The sequence below is a fragment of the Alexandromys fortis genome, unplaced genomic scaffold (assembly GCF_014885135.2).
Source record: "Alexandromys fortis isolate MF-2015 unplaced genomic scaffold, M_Fortis_MF-2015_v1.1 scaffold_166, whole genome shotgun sequence".
Classification (NCBI taxonomy): Eukaryota; Metazoa; Chordata; class Mammalia; order Rodentia; family Cricetidae; genus Alexandromys; species Alexandromys fortis.
Window position 1 is genome coordinate 1134101 of NW_026068102.1, and position 25011 is coordinate 1159111.

Consider the following 25011-nt stretch of genomic DNA (forward strand, 5'->3'; position numbering starts at 1 on the left):
GTAGTCCTAGAAATCTGTTTCTCACAAGGGAAAAACAGTGATGCTTCCTTTGTAAAAAGTGTCTATGGTACCACTGTTAGTGATCTCTGGTTACTGGTTGTATCATCCTGACTCCCTCAGCCCTTTGATTCTGTCTTCCTTCTAGAAAGTCAGTTCCTATTCAGACAGGAATCAGGCTAATGATATCAAACAGCTTAGTAGTGGTTTTGCTATTCACTACTTAGATGAACATATACAGCTCCTGGATTCTTGAGTCCTGTTGTATAAAATGAAAGCACTGGACTCCATTATCTCCAAGATGTATCTCAGCTAAAAAAACAAACAAGCATAGTTTTAAAATTTTGTTTCATGTAAAGAAGTCACTGTAACTATTATCATAAATATGTACCATGTCGAAAGTAGTCATCTTTTTATTTTCTCCAACCTGATGAAGACACCATTAGGTCTCAGTGTAGCATCATATCTGACAGACGTGTGGCTAAGTATGAACACTCTGATCAGGGGCAATGTAAGCCTTTAAAATGTGTTTGTGTTGTGTATTTTTGCCTTGGGTCAATGAGGTCCTGGTCCTGGAACTTCTTTAGCAGTTGATAGCCATACTTCCAATTCTTTGCTGCTAGTAATGTCTATAGAGGAATAATGCCTGCTAGTGGGGTGTCACAAGAATACAAGAATATCACAAGCAAAAAAAGTTTATTTTTGTTCTCATAAATCATGATATTTTTGAGCATAAAATATAATAAATGAATTTACAAGGCTCCTGCTGTCTTCATCATGAATTCCCATAGGATGAAAACTGCTGCTAAAAACTTAAATCATTAGTGTCTGGTTCCCACACGCAGAGGTCCTGAATTAATTGGTCTGATATGCATCCTGCAAAAAGGAATTTTGAAATACCCGAGAATTAATGTGAAAACATTGTTCTGAATAACCACACACACACGCGCACGCGCATTTTCTGAAATGTAAACAATGGCCAGGCTACCAGACAAAAGCTGAGCAGCTACTACAGTAATATCAACTTAATCTTAGTATTCTTAGGGTCTAATTTTTTAATCCAGAATATAGTAATCTGAATTATTTAAAATGTACTTTTAGCACTGGACAATGAACAAATTGCTTGGAAATATTTTTGAAATAAACCCTTTGTCTTAGTTAGAATTTCTATTGCTGTGAAGAGATACCGTACCCACAGCAAAGTCTTATAAAGAGAAACATTTAATTGGCGTTGTCTTACTGTTCAGAGCGTTACTCTGTTATCATCATAGCAGGAAGCATAGCTGCCCACAGGCAGGCATGGTTCTGGGGAAGTAATTGAGAGTTCTACATCAGAATCATCAGGCAATAGGAAGAGAGAGACGGTAAGCCTGGCTTGGGCATTTGAAATCCCAAAGTCCACCTTCAGTGACGCACTTCCTCCAAACAAGACCACACATACTCCAATAAGGCCACACCTCCTAATGCCATTTCCATAATCATTCAACTATGAGTCTATGGGAGCATACTTGTTCAAACCACCACACCCTTGATGACTATTTTCTGACACGAAATAAGGAGCTTTGAGTTGGAGTAATTTTATCTCATGTTTTATGCAACAGCAGACTGATGTTGGTATTCAGCCTTACACATAAGCAAGGCAACATCATCATATAGAGTATACACTGTTTTGGCTAGCTAAAGAAAATTTACCTAAACATAAATAGCAGACAACACAAGTAAATAATAGTTTTCAAGTTTACAAACAATTCTCTCCATACCTCAAAGCAATATGTTAAAAAACCCTTTTATAAGAACCATTCCTAAAAGACTCTTGTCTGTTCAGAGCCTCTATCAGTGTAGTGGAATAGTGTCGTGAAGAAGGGAACCACTCCAGAACTAACTTACTTTCCTACTTTGGTCTTACAGATAAAGACACTGAGATGCTCAATTACAGGTCCCTGTTAACTAGGTGTCAGAACAGAAGTAACTTTATATTCTGTATCATGGGCCTACGTTTCCTTCTTACTCCATACAATTCTCTTAGGTTCACCTCTTGGGTATGAAATGGCTATTCTGCCATTTATACTTGTCCTAAAAATTGGGTACAGATGATGCAAACTGTCCAGTCCTAAGTAACAGTTCTTTAATGCTGTTCACAAAGAGGTAGCTCAGATTCGTTTGGATTTCTCTGTAATTAGCTTCCAAATTAGTACTTTATGACCACATGTCAGAAGTAAATATTTGATCACATCTTGTATTGTTTCCTATGGTCTTCTGCTGTTATACTAATACTTTTCCCATCTCCAACTGGCTTTACTTTTGCAGCTTTGAGCAGTAATTCAGTCCCCTACGCCTCCCTGATTGGCTCTGTGTCCTCCCTCTCTAGCCAAACCACCACTCAGTCCATATATGATAATAACTCTCTCCCACGATTCGCTCGAAAAGGTCTAAACATCTTTGTCTCTATTACCTTCTCTGTTAAAGCACTGCAATGATGTCCACTTCAGCCCATTCCCATGTCCAGATCAGTCTAACATCTCTGTGCTTCCGCATTTCCATTCTTTTCTCCGGGGAGTGCCTCATCTGGATGAGCTAACTCTTAATTACTTGATTGTTGTCACCCACCCTGTCACACCACAGAATGTAAATTAGTTTGATACTACCATCCATGGGAAAATTTTCAGAGAGGCCTCCACAATTTTGGTCTGAATATATAATTATATCATCAACAAAGAAAATCTACATCTAATCAACTCATTTCTGTTGGCTCTCTACCAAGATTTTGGTTCCTATGAGTAGACGTTCGCAGCCATAAACACAAAGCCACCATAGATCACAGCACTGTGCTAAGCACAGAATAATTTTCTTGAAGAAACAAAGCTGTTTTTGTTTAACTTAATTTACCATAACCATTGATAATTTGGCATTTCAGATCCAGGAACTTAGGGGGTGACTTTCTCTAATAACACTATTTCTAAAGCACTCCTAAGAAGTCCTGTCACATCGGTCTAATGGTCATCCTTCCAGCCTGTTACCCTCCAGAGTTACAGTGACAGCAGAGCATCACCAGAGCTTCCAGTTGGAGCTCCCCGCTTCTAATTTTCTACTTCAGATGCTTCCCTGGGGGCATGTTAGTTCACTGTCTCAATCCAGCTGGAATTTGCGTCTCTTAATATCCGAGTCAGCAATTCTCTCTCATGGTGCACTTGCAAAATTCATCTCAATGAGACAAGATCAAATCATGTGAACAGAGAGGGAAAAGCATCAGAAAAACACAAGAATCATCAAAATTAACAGCAGATTATTTTTAACAAACACTGTGAAATTAATGTGTCTTCAGCTGGCCGACTGAACTAAGATGTATTTGGCCCCTCTGCTTTCTTTTCTTTTCTTTCCTTGTTTTTTCATCTATCATATGCTTATTTTCCCGAATTCATTTCACATGAGGGACAAAGATGTTTACACCTGAAGTAGCTTGTAGGTTTGCTGGGGATTGAAGAGTGAGACCTGTGGGGGCATAATACCTCTGTGCTGTTACATGGTCATATGTAAATGGCTAGACGGCTGCAACCCCAGCCTCTACAAACTGCTACTAGTGGAAACATTTTTGAAGTTCAGTTTGGTTTGGTATCCGTGTGTTGTCAGTAGCCATTGTCATGAGCTGTTCTGCATGTCCTTTTCTGTGTCCATATTTGCATGTGAATGTTGTCACCTGACATGTTTGTGAAATACTAAAGTGAGACTCATCTATGTGTGGTAAACCCTGCACAAGCTTGCATTGTATTAGTCCTTTATAAAGATGTATCATGCTATCCATTTCATTTTTTTAAACATACCCATTCAATTATTTTTTATTTTTATTTACACCATCATTTCCTTTGCAGGTTCAGATGATTCCGGTTACCCTGGTAACCTTCATTTTTCAAGTTAGTTTTCTTTGATTATACATAAGTCATTTTCTGTTTCCTATCAGGCTGCTCCTCCTCCCCCTTCAGGCCTTCTTCACTGTCTGTTCCTTGGTTGACTTTACACCATTTAATTCCACACAATTTCCATTTCACACAGTGCAGGAGAAGGAGTCTGAGATGGCATAACAGTAATTACTCAAAGCAGAAGTTGACATCAGGCCCGACTTTCAGTTTTTCCTGCTAGCTAACCTCATTGATTCATAGCGCAGTTAACCCTTTCTTCCACACTAGGAATGCTAGTTTGGGGAATATGCTTGGTGAATTTCTTACTTGGTGCCAAAATCCTCCCGTTAGAGCATGTCCTGCTTTGAGTAACCAGACTATCTGCCTGCTTCTTCACATAAAACATCTTTACTACTCACATGTTCTCAGGCCATTTCTAACTACAGCATTCACTGTGTTTTGGAAGTGTTAACATCATGTGGTTTTTATTCAAATATGTTTCCTCTTCATTTCTAATAGGTATGGCTAGCCATCCTCCAATCCCTATCTTGGAACTTGCAGATCATATTGAGCGGTTGAAAGCAAACGACAACCTGAAGTTTTCCCAGGAATATGAGGTAATACACTTCTTTACATGGCAGAACTGCCAATGAATGCCTGCCTTTGTCTTTGTCTAGGAAGTTAACATCAGTACTTTTTTTATTGAAATACAACTCCAAATCAGATACAATTTCTATAAATAAGCAATTAAATCATTATATTAGCTGAATTTTATAGGTATTGTTGTCTATTTTTTCAGTGTAAATTGAGTGATATTTGTTCTTTCTTTTCTTTTTTTGGATATTAAGTCCATAAAATATTCTGACTCAGTAAACTTCTAAGTGTTCCAAATTGGTGAAAATTAATTTATTTGTGGTAGGAATTTTTGCTGAGGGACGGTGGTGCACACCTTTAATCACTGCACTCAGGAGGCAGAGGCAGGCAGAGCTCTGTGAGTTTGAGGCCAGCTTGGTCTACAGAGTGAGTTCCAGGACAGCCAGGGATACACACAGAGAAACTCTGTCTTGGAAAACAAACAAACGAAGAATCTTCACTGAAAAAGTCATAATATATCATATCATCAGGAATAAGTAGCCCTTTTATTTGGCTTATTTATTCCATGTGCACATGTTACGTGTGAGTGTGCATATGTGGAAATCTGAAGACAAGTTCCAGGAATCAGTTCTCCCATTCTGCATGAAATTCTGGGAATCTAGGCTGCTTTTCTGCTGAGCCATCTTGCTGGCCCTTTAAATATGCGATTTCTAAATAAAATGTTTCCTATGGCCTGAAAATTCTGTACTTGAATCATCAGCCACTGTGGAAAAGAATGCTAGTGCCAAGATTATCAGAAATGTGCCTGTTTCCAAACTAACTAGTATCGTAAAATCCCAGAGTCCTTAACATTCTAAATGTGAATTTTTGGTGATGTGTGTGTGTGTGTGTGTTTGTGCATGCTGTGACTGTGACATTTTTAAGCAACATGTTATAAACCTGGCCATTTTTAGTGTTCCATAGCAACAAGGGTCCATGGAGAAACCTGTTCATGTGTAACTACTAAAGGATCATCATTGTTCTTGCTTTTTATGTGTTGCAGCACAAGATTTAAATATATCACAAAAATCTTCTAATTGTTACAAACAACAGAAGAGATCTCAGGGACTGGCTTACTGGAAGTCTTAAAAATAGCTCTTCCTCATACCTTTCTTTGTCTTTGCTGCATCAGGTTCAAAGGCAGTTGTCCAAGATGATCTTTCTCTACCATGTGTAAAAGTCTGTCCTATCACATGCAGTGAGGAATCTCTAGATCTACCCTTGAGGGGCTAGAGAAATGACAAATCTCAGATGTGCCATATCTGAGAATGTAAAGCAGAAGGCCCAAGGCAATCTACCTACATAACCTTCCTAAATTCTTCAACTCTCTTTCTCTGCCTCTCTGTCTTTTTCACTTTTACTTATTTCTGTTTCTTCCTTTCTTTTTACTTACCCGCACCCGCTGTCCAGAGTTGGTGATTGAATCCAGGGCTGATGTGAATTAGAGACTGCTCTCACACTGAGCAACAAAGTCGATATTTACTTTTTATTTTGAGACAGGATCTCATTAAGTTTCTCAAGGTATCCTCAAACTGAGCATCACCCTATCCACTTCCTGAGTGGACCATAGAACTGGGCTTCCTAATTGTATGCTGAATAAGCAAATCATCTGAATTGGTGTCTCCTGCTATTATCTAGCCTTCCCCAGTTAGCATATTCTAATGTTTTTGTACTATCTGACAGAACACAGAGCTGGGTTTTTCCTTTCCAGTGGGTTCAGTCATAATTTGCTTTTTTCTTCTTAAAGCATTCTGGGAAATTAATACTGCACCAAATCTTGTCTTATATTCTCAAAGCCCTGCTTCTCACCTCTTCACTGTTTTTTTTTCTCTAAAGTATAGCCCATCTTGTTAAACCTTTAATATATGTCCAGTGCCTCATTTGCAGCTTGAGGATAAATATTAAGTTGTAGCAATGAGAAGGAAAATATATGTAGAGTAAATCCTGTGGCGAAAGAAGCTCTTAATTTAAGGGACAGTTTTCACCAATCAGAATCTTCACTATTCTTTATTGTCAAACTGTTAAGTATTTATTGTTTTTCTGTATATTTTCTTCATGATTCTACTTCAATTCTTTATTTGTAATGATGTAATAGACCACAGACATTAAAAATATAATCTTTTAGTTGATCGATAAGCCAACACTTGACTTACTTCCAGAAAAGTCCAAACCTCTTCAGCAAATGAACTTGTATCCATTGAATAGAGTAGCTGGCCTCTCTTAAATATAGAAAGTCTCAAGAAATGTTCCATGTCAAGCTAACCTAATGATCATTTAGGTCAGAAGCACTTCATATAAGTAGCCATGAACTGTGTGCTGGCATTACTGCCATTAGCAGCTCCCTGAGTCACCTCAGCCATTGACATGATAGTGCACACAGACTCTTCACCGCTCATCAGTAAGATGATCTGGGATTAAAGCTCCCTGGGCAGGAATTGACTGGACTGTTTCTTAACAGCCATGAAGGAGATATTTAAGTTGTGTACTCATCTGTGGTAATAAGAATAAAGCCTTTATATAATAATATCAGAGCCACACTTTGGGAAATTATTTTCATATTAGCTAGCATATAAATTTAAATATGTTTTTAACTGATTTTCAGCAAGAAAAAATAAAAGGAAAAACTTGTTACTTTCAAGCACCTCACTATTTCTACTCAATCACTGTGGATTAATGTTTACTGAAACTGCTTAAGCTGATTAAAACAAAAATTTGTCACTGTAATTTGAAACAAACAAAGGTTAAAAGCATGAAAGTTGTTTACAGTGGTCCTGAGGACACAAGTCAAATGACACATCAAGTCCCATCAATGAAGTCAATGACAGATGAAAGTGTGGCATGGAAATATCTGAATACAAGGTTAAGTCATGTTAAATGCTATAGGCCGTCAATGCTTTAAGCTTTCGTGTTCTTATATAAGAATAAAAAGTAACTGAAATATGAGTAATCTCAATGTTAATATATCATTCTCATGTACTAAATAAAGTCTACTCTCAAAGTCAATTGATTAGACTTACAAACGTATAAAACTAAAACAAGTGCAGGTTTTGCAACGCAGAATGACATTATTTGGATTATTTGGAAGTCTAGTTTATTTTAAGTTCAGATACCTAGATGCTGGAATAGTATAACATGTCAATAATCATAGCATGTGGGATGTATATAACCATAATATATTTAAACCTACCCTGGACTGTGTATAATGAGTCTCTGTTCTCAAAAATTAAAATAATTATTTTCGTGGATTTCACCTTAAATAAAGTGACTCAGTGGGTTCTCTATTTTAAAATATTTTAAAAATAGCACTAGGAGAACATTGGTGAAAGTTCTAGGAAGCCCTCATTTTGAAAGACGACATCCTTTGTTTAGGATTATGCAAGATAGAAGATGATTTTCCCCCTCTTCACTGCTTCTTGTGATGGCAAGTACATTTAGATTCAATTGGCAGGCTTAATCAGAGTCATTATTAGCAATGCATATACATAAATATATATGCTCAAATACATTTTACACTAGATGCACTGTGATACCATTAAGAAAAGCTGTATGTAGAGAAAGAGCATTGAGTATACTGGTGATGGTATTGTTCATCTTAGAGAATTAGGTGACATGAAATTAGACCAGTGTGGAAGGCCAAAATTTGTCATGAGCTTCAGATGCTGTGGCAACGGTGAGACTTAAGTGTTTTGATGGTAAGAAAGGCATGAGATTTACTGCAAACAGATTTGCATCTTGGATTGGATACTTTACCCTGTTGTAGATTTGCACAGTGGCATACCATAATAAGTCCCTCATCTATAAACTGTATGTTAGGAGAATTAGGAAAATCATGCCTGTAAGTATGTAAATGGCAGTTTTAAAATTGAAAGCTTCCTATAAAGGGAACCAGTGAAAGCTGGTAATTATGTCCATTACTTTAAAAGCATTAAGTATATATTAAAAGGTTAAGATTGTATATTAAGGTCTTATTGTGCCCATTCTGAAGAAATTCATTCTTTCATTAAACAGGTATGCCAATGAAATTTTGTTTTACAGTATAATCCATCTGTTGATTAAAACCCTTCTCAGGTTTTGATCATAATTCAGAGCATATTTATAAATTCCTTAATAACATTAATCTATCATGTTTATAATGCACACGAATATAGAGAAACTGTGGTAAAGATCAACAATTAGGGGGATCATAGATAGCATTGCTGGTTTAGGAATAGATAAGTTCAAACGCAGAACTGCACAGTTTCCTGCCGTCTATGAATTGCCAAGATGCCCTCCTAAGCAAGACTGGTGGAAGTAACTTTCTCTCTTAACTCTGGAGGAGTAACTTTCTCTCCTTTTCCCTGTGAAATACATTGGGTAAGCTATTGATATAGACAGATTTGCAGTGTCCAATGAGTCAGGGCCCCCGGCATCCAAGCATTCAAGGGATCATGATTGAAGTGCTTTAGAAAGATAAAAATAAAACCTGACTTCCAATTTGGTTCTCAACAGTTTTTCAGTTTCTCCAACTCGCAAATCCTAATTTAAGTACAGTGTAGTTTTTAAAACTCTGGTCTGAATTGAGATATTAACCTGCCTTAAAACACAGTGAACAACAAAATCCCTTCAAATTCCTGACAGCTTGCTTACAATTTCTTTAAAAAACATTTTTACATGTTATTTGAGAATTCCATATATTTATTCACTGTGTTTTTCTCAAACCCATAATCCCTCCCTCTGACTCTTACCAGAATTGACCCATTATGTCTCATCTCAATTTTCATATATATTTTTTCTTAACCCACCGAGTCCAATTAGTGCTTTCAATATGGATATGGTTTTAGAGCCATCCCCTGGAGCAAGAGCAACCCACCAGGATCCATATCTCAAAAGAGAACTGACTTTTTCCCCCAACAGCCATGGGTACCCCAGCTGTGGGCATTGCTTCACTGGCCACCAAACTCCACACACCCTGGGATTTTGACTGGCTTGTTTTGTTCAGGTCCTGTGCATGCTGTGAGTTCATAAGTGTAACAACCCTGACATGTTCAGCAAACACTTGTTCACAGTAGTCTTCCCAGATGCTTCCTTTGGTCTCATGAGAGCATGAACTATTACGGGCTAACTAACCCATTTCTGATGGAATTTAAATCCTCTCTAGACATTCCTCATCCTCTTCTGGTGGTCACCCAAACACAGTTGTCAAAAATCTTCTTTAAGATGTTAGTGATACCTTTGTCTATTTGTAGCATTACCTTAATATTTGATATTAAAGCAACTCTTCGCAATCCTTTTATTGGAATTAGAAAGTGACAGGATAGTGATTCTCAGAAGTCCTCACTAGAGTTCAACTTTGGCTTTTTTTTTTCTTGTCATGAAGCCCAAACTCAAGTTTTGTTACTATCTAAAGAGATGGATATCTATGATAACACTTATGTCACCAGCCATGTATCATCTACGTGTGCCAAAGATTTCTCCCAGTTCTCATGTCAGTGATCTTCCATCCCCTTTGTGCCAAAAATAATGAGTCTCTTCTACAAAACTTTCCAGATATAAAAAAAAATTCTGATTTTATAACAACATATATGTTATACCATTATGGAATAAATTCTGAATAATGTAGTGTAGGAGGTAAAATAATAAGATTAATGTTTCCTTGATGAATAATAAAATACATAAAGATATTTCTGATATATGTGGAGACATTAAACATTGTTTAGATAAAATTTTTAAATGTATGAAGACATCAGAATATGAGCTTAAGAAACAAAAATTGCCTGATATCACATCCTACTGTGTGATAGAAGTGAGAATTGATGCTATGTTCTTATTTACTCCCTTTGAATTATCTCCCCTCGAGAAGTAAATCCTCTTCTGTATGTCCTGATTACAGAACCTAAGAACCATAACCTACTAAATAAAAATAATTTTGCTGAAACTCTCTGCAGATGCTGTAGTTACCACTTTGCCTTGTATAGTTATGCATCAGAATAGTTGGTGGTTTTCCTGAGACATGTTGATGGTATAGTTATTTCATCTAGACATACTTTGTCTATCTCCAGTGGTAAATACTATATTTCTCCAGAGAAGAGACAAACATTGTCTGTCATCAAAGCAGTGACCACAAAAGAAAATATTTTCATTTTTCCTATAACAAAGATCTTGATATATTTGACCATGCAATGGTACATTCACAGACACAAAACTATCCTCTATAAACCATTGTATGTCTGTGTGTGAGTGTGTGGGTGTGTGTGCATGTGTCCTACTTTTGAATCTGTTGGATTTTTCTAGGGATTAATGCTTCTATTTCCCTGAGGAAATAAAGCAGTTGATAACAAAATTTGTTTTTTAACTTCTTTTGCAACATAGAAAATTGAAACATTTGCTAAGAGTCTGTTTTTGTTACTTTTTTATTTTTGAACAAATTGTGTTCACTTATATAGTGGAATGAAAAATGAATAATTTCATGAACAAAAAAGGGCAAATGTTTTACTCACTGGTATTGATAATTCAAGTTGAGGAAGATGAACATCTAAACTTAGTAGTCAATGTGAGATTCAGCTGAAGCTGAAGAATTGTGAGGCAGGATTCTTTCCTACTTTCATAGAATATAATGCATCTACCCCTCAAGTTGGGTCTTGATCCCTCTCCCTGTCAATTAGTGTATTATATTTATTGAGCCAACAGTAGAAATAATACAGAAGAGTGGGAAACTGCACAGGCCTTGGTGTCAGATTACCACAATTTGGACCTTGGCTTCGGAGCATGAAAATAAACTTTGTACATAGTGATGCCCATTGGAGTTGCTGATAGGAATGCTCACTCATCTTCGGAAATGTTGCATGTTCCATTACATGTAAATAGTTTCAATGTTAAGATGCCACATAGTTTATAGACTACTGAGAAAGAAGCATTAATTCCATAATTATAATCTTGTCATGAGCTATAAGATGCCAGTCAATCAGAAATGTAACAATATTGAAAAGAAATCTGTGTCTTAAAAGCAGTGAAACTCTGGCCTCTTTCTATTCATGGCCAAATCTCTACGGCTTTGCTGAGTCCAGTAAAACATGATATAATAGGGAAGAATAAAGAAATCTCCGTAGCTTAAGCCAGCACCATTAGCTGTTACTGTTTGCTTTCCTACTTTTCAGAGCCATGCTGTGTTCAGACTTTCCTAGTCAAGTGTCCAGGCGTCTCAGCATGTTGTTGGCCACATGGTGACAAGCTTGCCATTGGGTATACAGCAAATGATTAGCCAAAGTGTATGCCTGGATGAATTTTGACATAAACATTCAGTTCACACATACACACACACACACACACACACACACACACACACACACCTCTTTCTTGTGATCAAAATTGCTATAACCAACAACAGGAGCCCATAGAACAAAGACTGTCTTGTGTAAAGAGAGCTGCTTTCCCAATCTCCATCCCCACCTGGTCTATCAGCAGCACAGGCTTATTTTCATCCAGAAAATAGACTGTTATTATCTTTAGATCACACAGAAGTGAATACATTTTAATGCAGACCCTTTAGATTTAACTCAAAAGTGCCTATTGATCAAACTCCCTATGTGGCCAAGGAAGATGGACAAGAAAGATGGACCTGGCAGTTGGCAATCTGAGAAGGTGCTCTCTTTGGTCCATAGTTAAGAAACAACCTCACCAACCAAGATGTAACAGAACAGAGAATCCCTTACCAGCTGGCTGTCATTCTATATCTTGTAAACAAATGTAGCAGGACACAAAGGCACAGCGGCTCCTCTTAGAAGCACTGGCCAAAATCAGAGTGTTGATCTGTGCTGAGTCTTTCATTCCTGCTGAACTCATGCAGATATTAAGAACTCAGAAGGCAGCCAATTTACCAAGCTTCAGAGCTCTCTTCTATTTAGACTTTTCAAGTTGTTATTCCTAAATTCTCTTTAAAAAATTCATTGTTTTCTTATTTTCTTAGCAGCATCAAACTTGGTGTCTTCTAAACCCATGCAGTTTAGTGTTTACTTCTGTGAGCCCTACTCACCCCAGGGAACCTTCACATCACATAGGTATAGTTGTCTGGTTTGCAGACCTTGCTCTAATCTAACTTCCTTTTTGCTGACAGTCTTTTGACCACTGCTGGATATGTCCTGGAGTGGCTTCCTACTTGCTCTCATGTGGAGCCCGTGGCTCTTGGGAAACAATTAATCCTAACATGCCTGTAGTTCCCAAGGAAGCTTTAACTTTAAGAGAGAGCTAGTAAAAGGATTGGGAAAGGTACCATTTTGAAGTTTTATTGTGGTTTTGAAATGAAGTTGGTATTTTATAGCCAGAGTGTAAATTAGTATTGGGAGCTGCAAGAGAACAACCAGCTATAGGAAGAGGTGTTGGGGTCCAAAACTAGGCATCTTTTCAGTCATCTAGTTATGAGCTGTGTTGTTTAAATCCAGAACAGATGACTTTGCTTTGCCTTGGCTTCCTCTTATTTGCAATGAGATTATTGCTTGTCCTTGTTAGGATGTAATTAAGACAAACTGTGGTGGCACCTGGCCTCTCCTGCTCTGTTCTCAAGGCAGAAGTGGTCCTTGATCCCGGGGGTTCAGCACACTTGGCCAACATGTCAGCTACTCTAACTTTCCCCGCACAAGTTATTTTGCACTTTATCATATTTCCTTTTAGTTTTTCTAAAAGGGAGCTCCATGGAATCAACTAGGCAAAGGGAAGGGGTACAGAGGATGGAGAGTAACTAAGATGTCCTTAGAGTTCTTTGCATATTTAATGTCTACCTGCAAAGAAAGGAGAGATCTGTCTATATTAAAATATCCACAATCTAGCAAGTAATTCATGTTTATTGATTTGTCAAAGGCTATCCTAGTGTCTTTGCTGTTGTCTATGCCCCTAGGGAATAATCTTAGATCTCAAATGTTTCTTTGTTTTATTTGGAATAAGAAGACTGTTTGAATAGCTTCTGTTATTTGACAAACATTTAATGCTGAACAACAAAGGTCAAGAAGTGACAATATCTGGGATGAATCCCTAGTCCCCTAAGAAATCATGAGTATCTATAACTGAAAAGGATAGTGGGAGTGAGGCGGGCGTGGAGAGAGGCTTCCCTGAGAGAGGATGACTATTGCAGTTGTAAGACTCCAGGTGAGGAGAGATGTGCATACAAAAGTATGGAGATGGAGCAAAGAATGACTTCCCTGGGGACTCTGGGCTACGATGTGGCTGCAAGTGCCATAACATAGTCATGTTGCTGCGAGGTGCCATCCATCTTTATAGGTCACCATACCAGGATAGTCCATCAGCACTGAGTATCCCAAAAGTATTTTCAAGTCATGAAAATTACTTCCCACTCATGAGCATGAAACAAGCTGAAAAAAATTACCTGAAGGACCCAATCAATGCATCTGTATTTCTATTTCCCCAAACCCCAGCTTTGTGGGAGAGTAATGCTGCATTGAGAAGCTGGAGTGAAGCTGCGGAGAGTCTGTTATCAAAATCACCAGGCTACCATTGCTTACCTGTGTATTTATTTTCAAATTTAAAAGTGGCAGTGGGAAGGTTCATTCTCATTGTTTTGTATGTTTGGCTAATGCTAAACTGTGGGTGAGCATAGGACCATGTTTGGGGAGTATATAGAAAATTAAAGACAAGGATCTGAGCTCTGAGACTTTGCCAGAATTTATAGATTTGGCTTTGTTTTATTTTTTAATCATCACAAGAACAGCAGTTGAAGTATTCATACATACAATATAATCAAAACTTAATTATTTCTCACTTGCTTGTGTTAAATCAGACATTCATCAGATGAGGTTCTGTCCAGAGGCTTAAGCTTACTCTTGATAGTGAATTCATTCTTCTTCTCCTTGTTTCTTCTTTCTTTCTGTTCTTGCCAACTTGAGTCATTTTCATATTATCCTTTTCATTCTAAATTGTATAAGATTGATATAATAATAACATCTAGCCTCTCTACACACCCCACAAGGTAGATAGTACTCATGTGCCTAGCCATCTTAAAAATACAATATAAATTACAACTCCTTCTAGTCATCCTGGAAGGTTCTATTAGTATAGCATGTTAGAAAAGAGGGCTCTGAGCACAGGGAAGTGAGGTAACTTGCCTCACATCACTATTACTAGATCAAGCTAGAATATAAACCATAAACCACCTGGTCTGGTGTCTTGATCACATTGTAACCATAACAAACCATTGCTTCTGCTCATTCATTAAAGAAATTTTCACTCTGCCCATTTCTTTACTATAGTTTAAGCCCACTTTCCTAAGGTGGTCCCATGGCCAGAGATTAAATTCTTTTGAACAGGAGGATTTTTTTCTTAGTGGGCCTTTACTGCTAACAAAGTTCAAAGGTAGCCAACACTGCATAAACCCTGCATCAGAATCCCTTATCCCCAAAATTAAATTAAGAAACAAAACCAGCAAAACCATACTCCACCCAAACTCAACAACTGTTCTGTAGCCACGTGTAATAATTGTGAATGTCACTAAATCCTGCCCACTAGGAAAGATGATGAAGAGAAGATTGCTTAAGGGACTAGAAGATATAGAAACAGTCTTGACTCTCAGATGGGGTGGGTAGCACTGAAGTGTTTCTCATCCTAACATTTCAGTGGTTGATTGAATCAACTGGCCTGTGAATCCTAAAGGTAAAAACATTTACCTATCAACAGCCTCCTTTCCACAAATGACAAATCCTAACCCAGCATCATTTATATAAGATCTAAAATTAAAGAATATCTTGTTATTCTAATAAATAGTCACATAACTTCACTAAAATAATATTATGTAACTCATCCTCTTAAGATTTTAAAAACATTTGTCTGTTCAAAATCCCCCTTGTTATTTCAGTAACTTAACTTAAAGGAACTCCCAGTAATTGGAAAAAAATAGACTTTTAACTCCATTGATACAAATTCTGACCAAGTTTGTTGGTAGAGCATACTAACTTTTATTCGCACATTTTTTCTTAAGGTTCTGTGGTAGTAGTTATGCTTGCTATAATTCCAGCTTTTATTTCCATGAAAGCATATCAGGTAGTACAAACAGGGCTGAAGGAAGGACAAAGCCCCAGTCACAGGCGATTCAGCTGGGATGCCTTGAAGCCTGCCTTCCCTCACCCTGTATTTAGTTTACATAATTATTACAACAAAAGATATAAGTAGATGTTACAGAGATCAGTTTGCCCTTTTGGTTTCCCATTGTGGGGTGCCCCTCCCTCGAAGGCTCTGTCTGTTCCACACTGTCTCTACGCAGAGAGCAGAAATGCCGCAGTGGCTGAGGCAGTGTAATTAGTCTAGTTAATGAGCGGTGACATGCTGCCTCCCTTTGAATTCAGAGAAGCTAGGGTGCTGTCTCTGGGAAGGTGGGAATTTAACCCCCTCTCCAAGTAATTAATTGATGTCCTTGTCATCAGGAGAATAAAAATTTCACCCTAATTGTTGGTAATGGGGGATGTTACTGTGCAAGGAGGCATTGATTTCCTTGTGTCTTTCTTTTCTGTTCTTGCCATATTGATCCTGTCACAGCTCAGAAGTTCTCCTATTATCTTCAAAATAAATAAATAAATAAACCCGGCTACCTAGAGGCTGTAATTCAGGGGCACATACGTTCTACTGTTGAGATGTGGTTGGGGAGCCTAGTGTCTTTTAATCTAGTCTGCTTCTGTCACTTTGCTGGAGGGGTGACATTTCAGCTGCTTCTAGTGATGTCGCTGAGGTAATTCGGTAACTTTCATGTATTATGTGACAGATGATGTTTTCTAAGTGTACTCCCTTGATGAAGGAAAGTATTTCTGGGGAAAGTATATTATAGTATTGTAGATCTTAAGGTCATACTAACTTGTCTTCTGTATGAGAATTTAGGTTGGAAACTCAATGGGAAATTACCTTTCATCAAAAAAAAATCTTACATAACAAGTGCTTTTAATTTTTAAAGTATTTATTAAATATATATGTATATTTATATTTTTAATGATTATGTGCACCACATGCATGCAAGTGTCCACAGAGGTCAGAAGAGTCATTGGATACCCTAGGTTGTTTATGAGCCACCCTGTGGGTTCTGGAAACTGAACCTGAATTTTCTAAAGGAGCAACAAGTGCTCTTAACTGCTGATGCTTTTCTATAGCTTCAAAGTAAGTGATTTTTATTAGTAGAAAGGAACACAAATCAGTAAAGTTGTAAGCAAAATAAAAAATTTATGTGATGTATGTTATATGCTCCTGTTTTATTTTGAGACAAGGTGTCGCTGCATACCCCAAGCTGCCCTTGAATTAATGGTTCTCCAAGCTACTGCATAGAGAAGTCCATCTCTTGCTCTCTCCCGTTAGCTCTCACCAGTAGCTTCAATAATTTTCCTCCAGTTTTGTCATTAAAATATTTGGATGAAAAGAACACTTTGTTTTCCTATGACTTTATCTGTCCTTGGTATCATTTGTTCTTGAAAGAGTTATAGCCTTTTTGTGTTCTATCTATAATTATTGCCACAGCAACTAGCTACAATGCCACAGAGCAAGGACTAGAATTTTTGTTAAAAATAGAGCAAGACTCTGAAATGAAGCTGCTCATTCTTTTCATGTATCACACAAAACAAGGAAGATCAATTTGAAAATTATTAGGTATTTTTGTAAATAACCATAAGAACACTATTGCCAGCCTTGCTAGCGACCTCTGTGCTTTGCGAGTTTAGCATCCAGCTGCTCTTCTACAGCAAGATTAACTGCCTTCTTCATATTTGCTGGCATTGTGCTAGACTATAGAGTAGAAGGTGAATAATGTACACAAGCCTCGCACACAAGGCCTTGAATTCAGCATCTAATGGTCTGTTCAGGGTTTTTTTTTTTTTTCTGTTATTGATTTTTTTTTTTTCAGAAGAAACTTTAGTTCTGCTACAGTTTTGTTAGGTTTCAAACACCATGTAGCTGTGAGTTTTACTTTTCTGTAATTAAACGTGGATTCTATTTACTATATTTCCTATGTTCCCTGGTAAAGAATGATAGGTTGTTTTTTTTTCTTCTTTTTTCCGGCATCCAGGAAGCTGAGAGGTTTAGTGCCGTTAAAGCAGGGGCAAAGGTCTCAGAACTGTTCTTCAAAGTCTGTATTTGTTCATTCCGTGCACAGAAAAAGGGTACTTCAGGCTCCTATGCTTTTGGAGCCATCTCAGAGAAATTCATTTCCCCCTCGTGCTCTGTTACTTGAGTGTATGTAAAATGAGATTAGGGAACAACATTTGTTCTTTATTACATTTCCCTGGCTGAACTACTTAATGTTTCTGTAGGCTGTGGGAGCGGTTGAGAAGCACAGCATTGGAGGCTACAATTTCAACCAAATTCCCCCAGCTGGCCAAAATGCAGGGCTACAGAGAGAAATGTGGGCACTGCCATGGTATCATATAGATCTTATGTTCTGCTCACTCTCTAAATCACTGATTAAGGTGCTCCGCTTGTTTTTAGTATCTGTCTTGGAAAAGGAGGATTTGTCTTTCAGAGTATACCATTTATATTCATTTCTGTGATCATATTGCTATTTTTTAAAGAATGGTTAGCCTCCTTGCATTTTGTTTGCTCTCCTGTTCTATTTTCAAAATGCATCTTTCACTTAGAGTTAGCTATAATCAGCCTGATATAAGCAGACTATCTCCTCTCTAAAATATCCCCTTAAAAGCAATATATGTTTGAAATAAAGTCAAATTATTTTCCATAATAAAGTTCTTATTTGCTTTTAATTATTGATATGCTAATAGTAATTTTTTATTTTGTGAAAGGAATCCATTTTCCAATGACATTAAGAATGATTAAACAGATAGATAAATTTCCTAGAAAGTTTATGATTTTTTTAGATATGTCCAATGTCAGATCTGAAAAGAAGTATTTTTAATCTTCTGGCATACTCGCGGCCTTGTTTAGTTTGTCACATTTGAGGCAAGTTTAGCCAATGAATCACTTTCAGTCGTATCAATAATTGATGCTGAAAGCTGATGGCTGTCATAATGGATGGGGAGATATTCTGAAGCCTCTCCCACTCCTTCCACCAGGCTCACATTATTTAACTACATTTTATGACCTGATGGATGAAAATCGCATAGGTTTATGGGTATTTTATTTTTAGCTACACTGCAGTAGCGATTTCACAGAAGGCAGAGATATGTTGTGGGCTATATTTCTGTGAAGGACCGTATCATGGAGTTGAAGGAATATGGACCAGCTTTGTCATGGCTCCTGCCAGTACTCCGGAACCAAGCACAGGATGCTCATCATTTTGAAGTCACTCAGGACTTCATGGAATATTCCAGACCAGTGTGGACTCTTGTGTGAAAGCTGGCTTTCAATAATGCCACACACACAAAAGATAAGTGAGAATGATAAATTTAAGCAAGTTTTAGAAAACAGTCATTAGACTGTATTTAGTTCATTGCCACCAGGAAGTACTTTAATGTTGGATGTTAGATACCTGAGCAAATGCTTGAGAATCTGCTCAACTCAAAAGTGGGATTGATGCAAACCCTTTAAGAAAACAAAGATTTACAGAAATAGAAATGCTTAGGAAATTCTGTCTAGGTAAGGAGTATTCCAGTGTGGAGTCAGAACTGAGAGTCCCTCTCACATGGAGAGTGAAAAATAATCAAGGATTGAAATTCAGGATTACTCATCAGATTGTGATATCACACTTAGTAGTGAGTGGGATGCACCATGAAGGGCACAGCATGGCAATCTCTGACTTTGAAGGACCTTAACTGAGTATAAGTAGTGTGATGCTATCACACAAGGATGATTGAAAATGCATCCCTCTGAAGAATTTGCGAAGCCTTTTCAGAGAAGCCCGCTTCTGTGGCCACATTCTTTTATCTGTGTTTAAATCTCAGGTGCTGCTCCTATGTCGTCTTTGCACACCTAAATGCACCTGTCGTGGGGTTTTGTTTGTTTAATGTGCACTGCCCTCTCTGGTGAAAACCTGTTCACTGGCAACTTACATTTGGAGTGTGTGGACACCCCTCCCACAATAGTGTACAGAAACCCCATATAGGACTAGAATACAGGATGATAACTGCCGTAATTTCTTTGTATTCTGATTCATTAAACTATGGTTATGAGGAGCAACCCAGTTCTTTGTTAATGACAGATTTATTGAAGGCCAGCTTTCAGCAGGCTTGTACCAGAAATCCTTTTAAAGTGCTATCCATTAAACCATTAAACTGGTCATTAAAGCTGCTCCTGCAGACGGTTACTCGTGAGTTATTGGTCTCCTCTCCTGTGCTCCATTATTCCTCCTCAGTTCCAAGGAGGGCCTGTACATCAGCTTCTGTCCTTTGCTCAGAATTTCCGGTGTGTATGAGAAGCAGAAACATGAGGGATGCTCTGTTGTGTGGGTAGAAATGTATCTTTTCGTTCCTAATTATACAGGGTAAAGATCTTGTGGGTTTTTTTTTCATTTGATTTAAAGAAAAAAATACTAAAAATTTCAGCATGTGGAAAGCTGTAGTTTTGTCTTTCACTACCACAGAATTTTTGGAAATGAAATGACCGTGGTATAAGGATATCATTAGACCAAAACTGGCAGAGACATCTGGAGTTAATCTATTTTCCTTACTGTCCACAGTTTTGAAATACGAAATTAAGATTTATGATAGCAAATTCATAATTTACGTAAATGTTAAAGGGTCATCATTAAGACTTCAGACTTCAAAGCCAAAACTCCCAATGTGACTCAAGGAAAGTGGCATCAGGGTCCACGCCTATATCTCATTATCAGCAATGGGGAGCAATATCTTTTTGTTCATTTTATTAGTTATTAGATTCAGGTATAATGATGAAAGTAGATTGACTTATTTGTCCTCACCCTCAAACTAAGAATTTAAACTTCTTTTGTGAGTTTGGAGGGGTTGAGCTAGTCCTCTGCTGATTTTTCGGAGCTCCTTCTTGATGGTAATTTCACACAGTATGTTTTCTTCCTAGACCACAATGTCCAAAGTGACAAACCTGCTATGGATTGTACAAAATACCATCCCAAGTATTGAATTCTAAAATCTATTGGCTCTGTCTCCAATAAGACTAAAGAAATCAAATGTCTGGTTTTTGTAAAGTGTCCTATAACTTACTTCTCTTCTCACTTTGAAGAGCTCTGGGATGCTTCCAATTTTGAAACTAAAGAATTCAGTTATACCATAAGGAAAATGATTAAAATAGGAATGTCCTCACCCCAGTGATGACTATTGTTGTCACTGATAGGTATCTAGTGAAGTATATGTATACATTTTAACCAAAATGCAGTGTTTTTTTTTATCATTTGAACCTCTAGTGAAAGTATATGTCTGTATCAGTAGAAAAATGGCAGTGTCATTGGCTATATGCTTGTTATACTGATTTACCAGTCTATTATATTAAGGTTATACAAAATTTCTTTTCATAACTAGAAATTATTCTTCAGTGGATCTACTATCCAGTTGTCCTTGGCAAAGACTTATTTTTCACCTTAAAATTTCAAAATTCAAAAAGTAGAATGTAGTGTGTCCTAGCATATCCACAGTACAGTCTTTGGAAACTTTGTGTGTGTGCCTGGCTCAGTGTTTGAGGAAGATACACAGTAGGAAAAATATATCCGTCAAATAGTGAAAGGAATGAACTCTAAGCCAGATCTTCAGACCGAGAAAAAAACATGGATGAGGTCATATTCCTCTAGAACTTGACTCTTTTTATAAACATGAGAATGGGATTCTGAGAGAATTACCTTTCACAGTTAAATGATCCCAATAGCTATCCAGATGCCCATGGTCATCTTCCTTCTGACTATCCATCTGACTGTCTATGATTTCCAGTTTTCTTTTCAATCCTTTAGCATTTGTTTAGACATGTTGATGCATGCAGTTTTTAAGAGACAATTTCCAAGACCACCATACTAGAAAGAGAGTTGTTCTTACACCTTTACACACACTCCATATATGCCCACCACACACATAAACATATGCTGCACATATATACAAATAAGTAAGTGTATAAAATAAGGAAGGAAAAGTAGTAATGGCAGCAGGCTAAAATTTTGACTTCATAAAAAACAGACAAGAAGTTTGCTAAAATGTATGCTGTCTGTTCTTTTTGCATTCCTTTCTGGGATGAGGTCTCAGAGGTATACTGAGTGAGAATGAAGCACTGAGCAAAGCCAGCCACTTTCTCCGGTTCTGAATTAAATACACCATTGTTATACTCAGTGTTATGTAAGTTGAGATGGGTACTGGAGGAATAAAAGTCTTTTCTCCTCTTCTACTGCCTGCTTGTTCGTGTTACTATGGTTTGTTAGTAGATTTGGTATTTATCTAAGCAGGCTATCTCATTACATATGGAGGCATACAAACACAGGTTTGAGTGTGATGCTGTGATCCTATCAAACTTAAGTACAAGAAAGTCAGGGATGACTCTAACCTGCAGTGATCGTGTAATTTGGTACTTGAATTGATGTATTTGAGAATGAAAGATGGATGATCCCGTTAATAATTGTACCAGGAATACAAATGTAAACAGAATATATAATATAAGTTAATCTCAGCCTCTGTGATGACTCTGGTCTGGCATATTCATTCTATCTGATCAGAGCCTGTAGATTCTCTCCACAGCTCCAAACATTCTGAGCTTTGCAAAATTCCATTATATTAAAATGACACATATTTCAATACAGAAGATTCGGACTAAGTAGAAACTAGCTAATAGCTACTTTCATCAGTCTAATAGTGAGGAAAATAAGTGCAAAGTTTGGCTGTCCAGTTGCAGAGGCTAGCTCAGAGTAGGTTTCAAATGTGCTCTGAACAATTTCCAACTGACAACCACTGCAAATGGAAATTGAGTTTTATCCAAGAGAGTTTCACTGAAAAAACAAACTCCTCTTAATGGTAGGTTGTATACCCAGCAATAGACAGCCAGTAGAAAAGGATTTAAAAGCATCTCTGGAAATTCCTGTCTTAAAATATCATGTCAGGATTCTTTCTTTTCTTCTTTCTCCTCCTCTTTCTGCTCTTGGCCTCCTTTCCTTCTGGTTGCTGGTTTGGTTCAATTCTAATGTGTTAGCTTTTTATCATATTGTATCTTATCTCTTATTATATTTATTATATTATTCTCCCTCATAAACCTAGTTGTTTTCTACTGAGAGACAGAAATGGGTGGATCTGTAGGGGAGGGAAGGTTCAGAGGAATTAGGAGTAGAGGCAGGGGAAACCCTAATCAGAATATATCATGGAAGAAAAAATGAATATGTTTTCAATAAAAGGAAGAAAATAAATAATTCTTAGAAATGCAATTGTAGGCAAATATGGCAATAGTTTTCAGCTTATTTTAACTGGGTTTACATCCACTTTTCTTTCCCGATACCTGCTAATTATCATTACAACATAAGAGGGAAACTGATTGATCTGTATCTCATTGTGTTCTTCATCCTCCCTGGTAATCTTTATGTAGTCAGTCTAGAATGTGTATTTTAAAATCCACTGTGTAGGAAACATGGAGTTACAACATTAGATAAAACTCAAACCCAATCACAGTATTCTCTGTTGATTCCAGTTTTTCAAAAATGTTAAAATGAAATATAACCAATGCAATTTCAAACATAATATTTCATTAGGGATATGCTTTAATTTTACAATCTTAAGACAATATGTATTTTAAATAAAAAATTTTTGTAAGCAACTTTTCCCTTTATAATGAAATCGAACTAAAATTTTAGTTTGTTTGGTTGTCTATGATTTTTTTATTTTATCATCTATAAGAAGAAAGAAAGAGAACATTATACATTAGAGTGTAAATACTTCGTAAAATATACACACACCATGGGTATGGGAAGCAATGACCACCTTGTGTGATTTAATTTGAAGCCCATGTGTAGTGCTGTGGCTTTTTACTTTGCCTGCAAAGGGTAATCACGTTAGCAGCCAGGAGTCAGTATGTGTGTGCTATGCCCAAAAAACACCTGCTGAGAGCTCTGTTACTGCCTGATAGTTGCACTAAACACATTTGGGGATAAGAGTGAGGTGAGGCATTCTTTAAGTGATGGTTGTAATCCTCTGTATTTTGACACAGACAAGGAGAAAGCATCAATTTCTCTTATTTCCTTTTTGGATGTTTAATGTTTAATTTTCTGATCCAGAAAACAAAGTATTGATTAAACATTAACAAAAGTCTTATTTTTCAGTTTCGAAGTTCGTCTCTTTGTATGAGAATGGATAAATGATTTAACACAAAGGAAAGTAAAATGAGAAAAAAAAACCCTTCCTAATAAATGGCAAGCAAAAACAATACTGAAAGGCTAGCACATATTTTAACTACAGGATACAAAGTAAAACAAGATGATGTTTAAAATCTCATTAAAACTTTCTACATTTTTTTGAAGAAATAATAGTATTGATTAGAGACCACTAATGTCTTTTATCAACCTCAGTATGATTTATATATGCTGTTTTCCTTGTAGTGTTGTTTGTTCCTTGCTCTAGCAATATCATGAAATCAAGCTACCCATTCTTCAATTGCTCTTCCCTTTTATGGCTACTAATGTGCTGGTTTCATGAATGAGCAGGCCTCCATTTCCAAGTGGAAAGGGAAAACTAAGCAATGCATGTAGCTACTTGGCTCTGCTTTGTTATCTCTGCTGAAACGTAGATGAGGCTCCAAATGATAGAGTTGGACATGCTGTTACATAATCATAGAGGGGCGAAAAATCACTTGCCTTGCAGTAATGACTAAGCAGCTTGCTTACCTTTTGTAATCCCATGTGGAGGCAGATTCAATTGGCATGATGGGGAAAAGAATTCTACCAGCTTGCTAAGTTGTGGTCTACAGGGTCTGTTTGGATCCCACTCAGTGAGACATGGAGGAGAGATAAGATAAGCTACTTTTCAGTTAAAACTTTTCAACAAATGCTTTGCCTTCATCCTTGAGAACTGATACACATTAAGCAGTATTAGGAAACAGTGATTATCCTTTTTATTCAGTACCATTCCATACTAAAACCTGGTGATCTGGTGGTCTGGTACTCTCAGGAAAGGGAAGGTTCATATATGAATTAATTTAATGATGCACATGGATTATACTTAATAGATGATTGCTTCATAGTGGAACACAGCCATCAAACCCCACAGGGTTCCTGAGAATGTATAACCTATTTCACTTAATAAATATCCTAGTATTTAAATTGATTGCTAATCAAGTGGTTTATTCCTATAAACCTTTATGGTCAAGTTGTGTCAATCCAGTCGTATATATCTCTTTACTTGGAGAAGATTAAATAGTTTCTTAACAGATTTTTTCTGCCTGAAAATTGTCTGAAAATCATTTAAGTGTTTATGTTTTCAAATATCACAGAAAATACTGGTATGTAAACTGTGTTCTTAAAGTTCTTCTCCATTACACAGTCCTTACGAATGAACTGTGAATGTCTCCACCTCCTTCTGCCCCCGCACCTCGGCATCTTGCTAGTTAGACCAGACTGGCCTCCCAAGTGCTGGAATTAGAGATGGGTTGCCACACCCAG

General features: G+C 37.2%; 1 protein-coding gene across 8 annotated transcripts in view; it reads left to right on the forward strand.

The window, feature by feature from the left end:
- The window catches only part of Ptprd (protein tyrosine phosphatase receptor type D), a 470962-nt gene that overhangs the window by 364542 nt on the left and 81409 nt on the right, over positions 1 to 25011 (forward strand). For 5 of the 8 annotated variants that reach the window (XM_050123920.1, XM_050123912.1, XM_050123913.1 and 2 more), the window contains 2 exons: positions 3864 to 3905; positions 4410 to 4507. In XM_050123920.1, the coding sequence (XP_049979877.1) occupies positions 3864 to 3905; positions 4410 to 4507 (140 nt within the window). The remainder of the gene's footprint in view (positions 1 to 3863; positions 3906 to 4409; positions 4508 to 25011) is intronic. The other 3 variants (XM_050123917.1, XM_050123918.1, XM_050123919.1) reach the window with 1 other exon arrangement.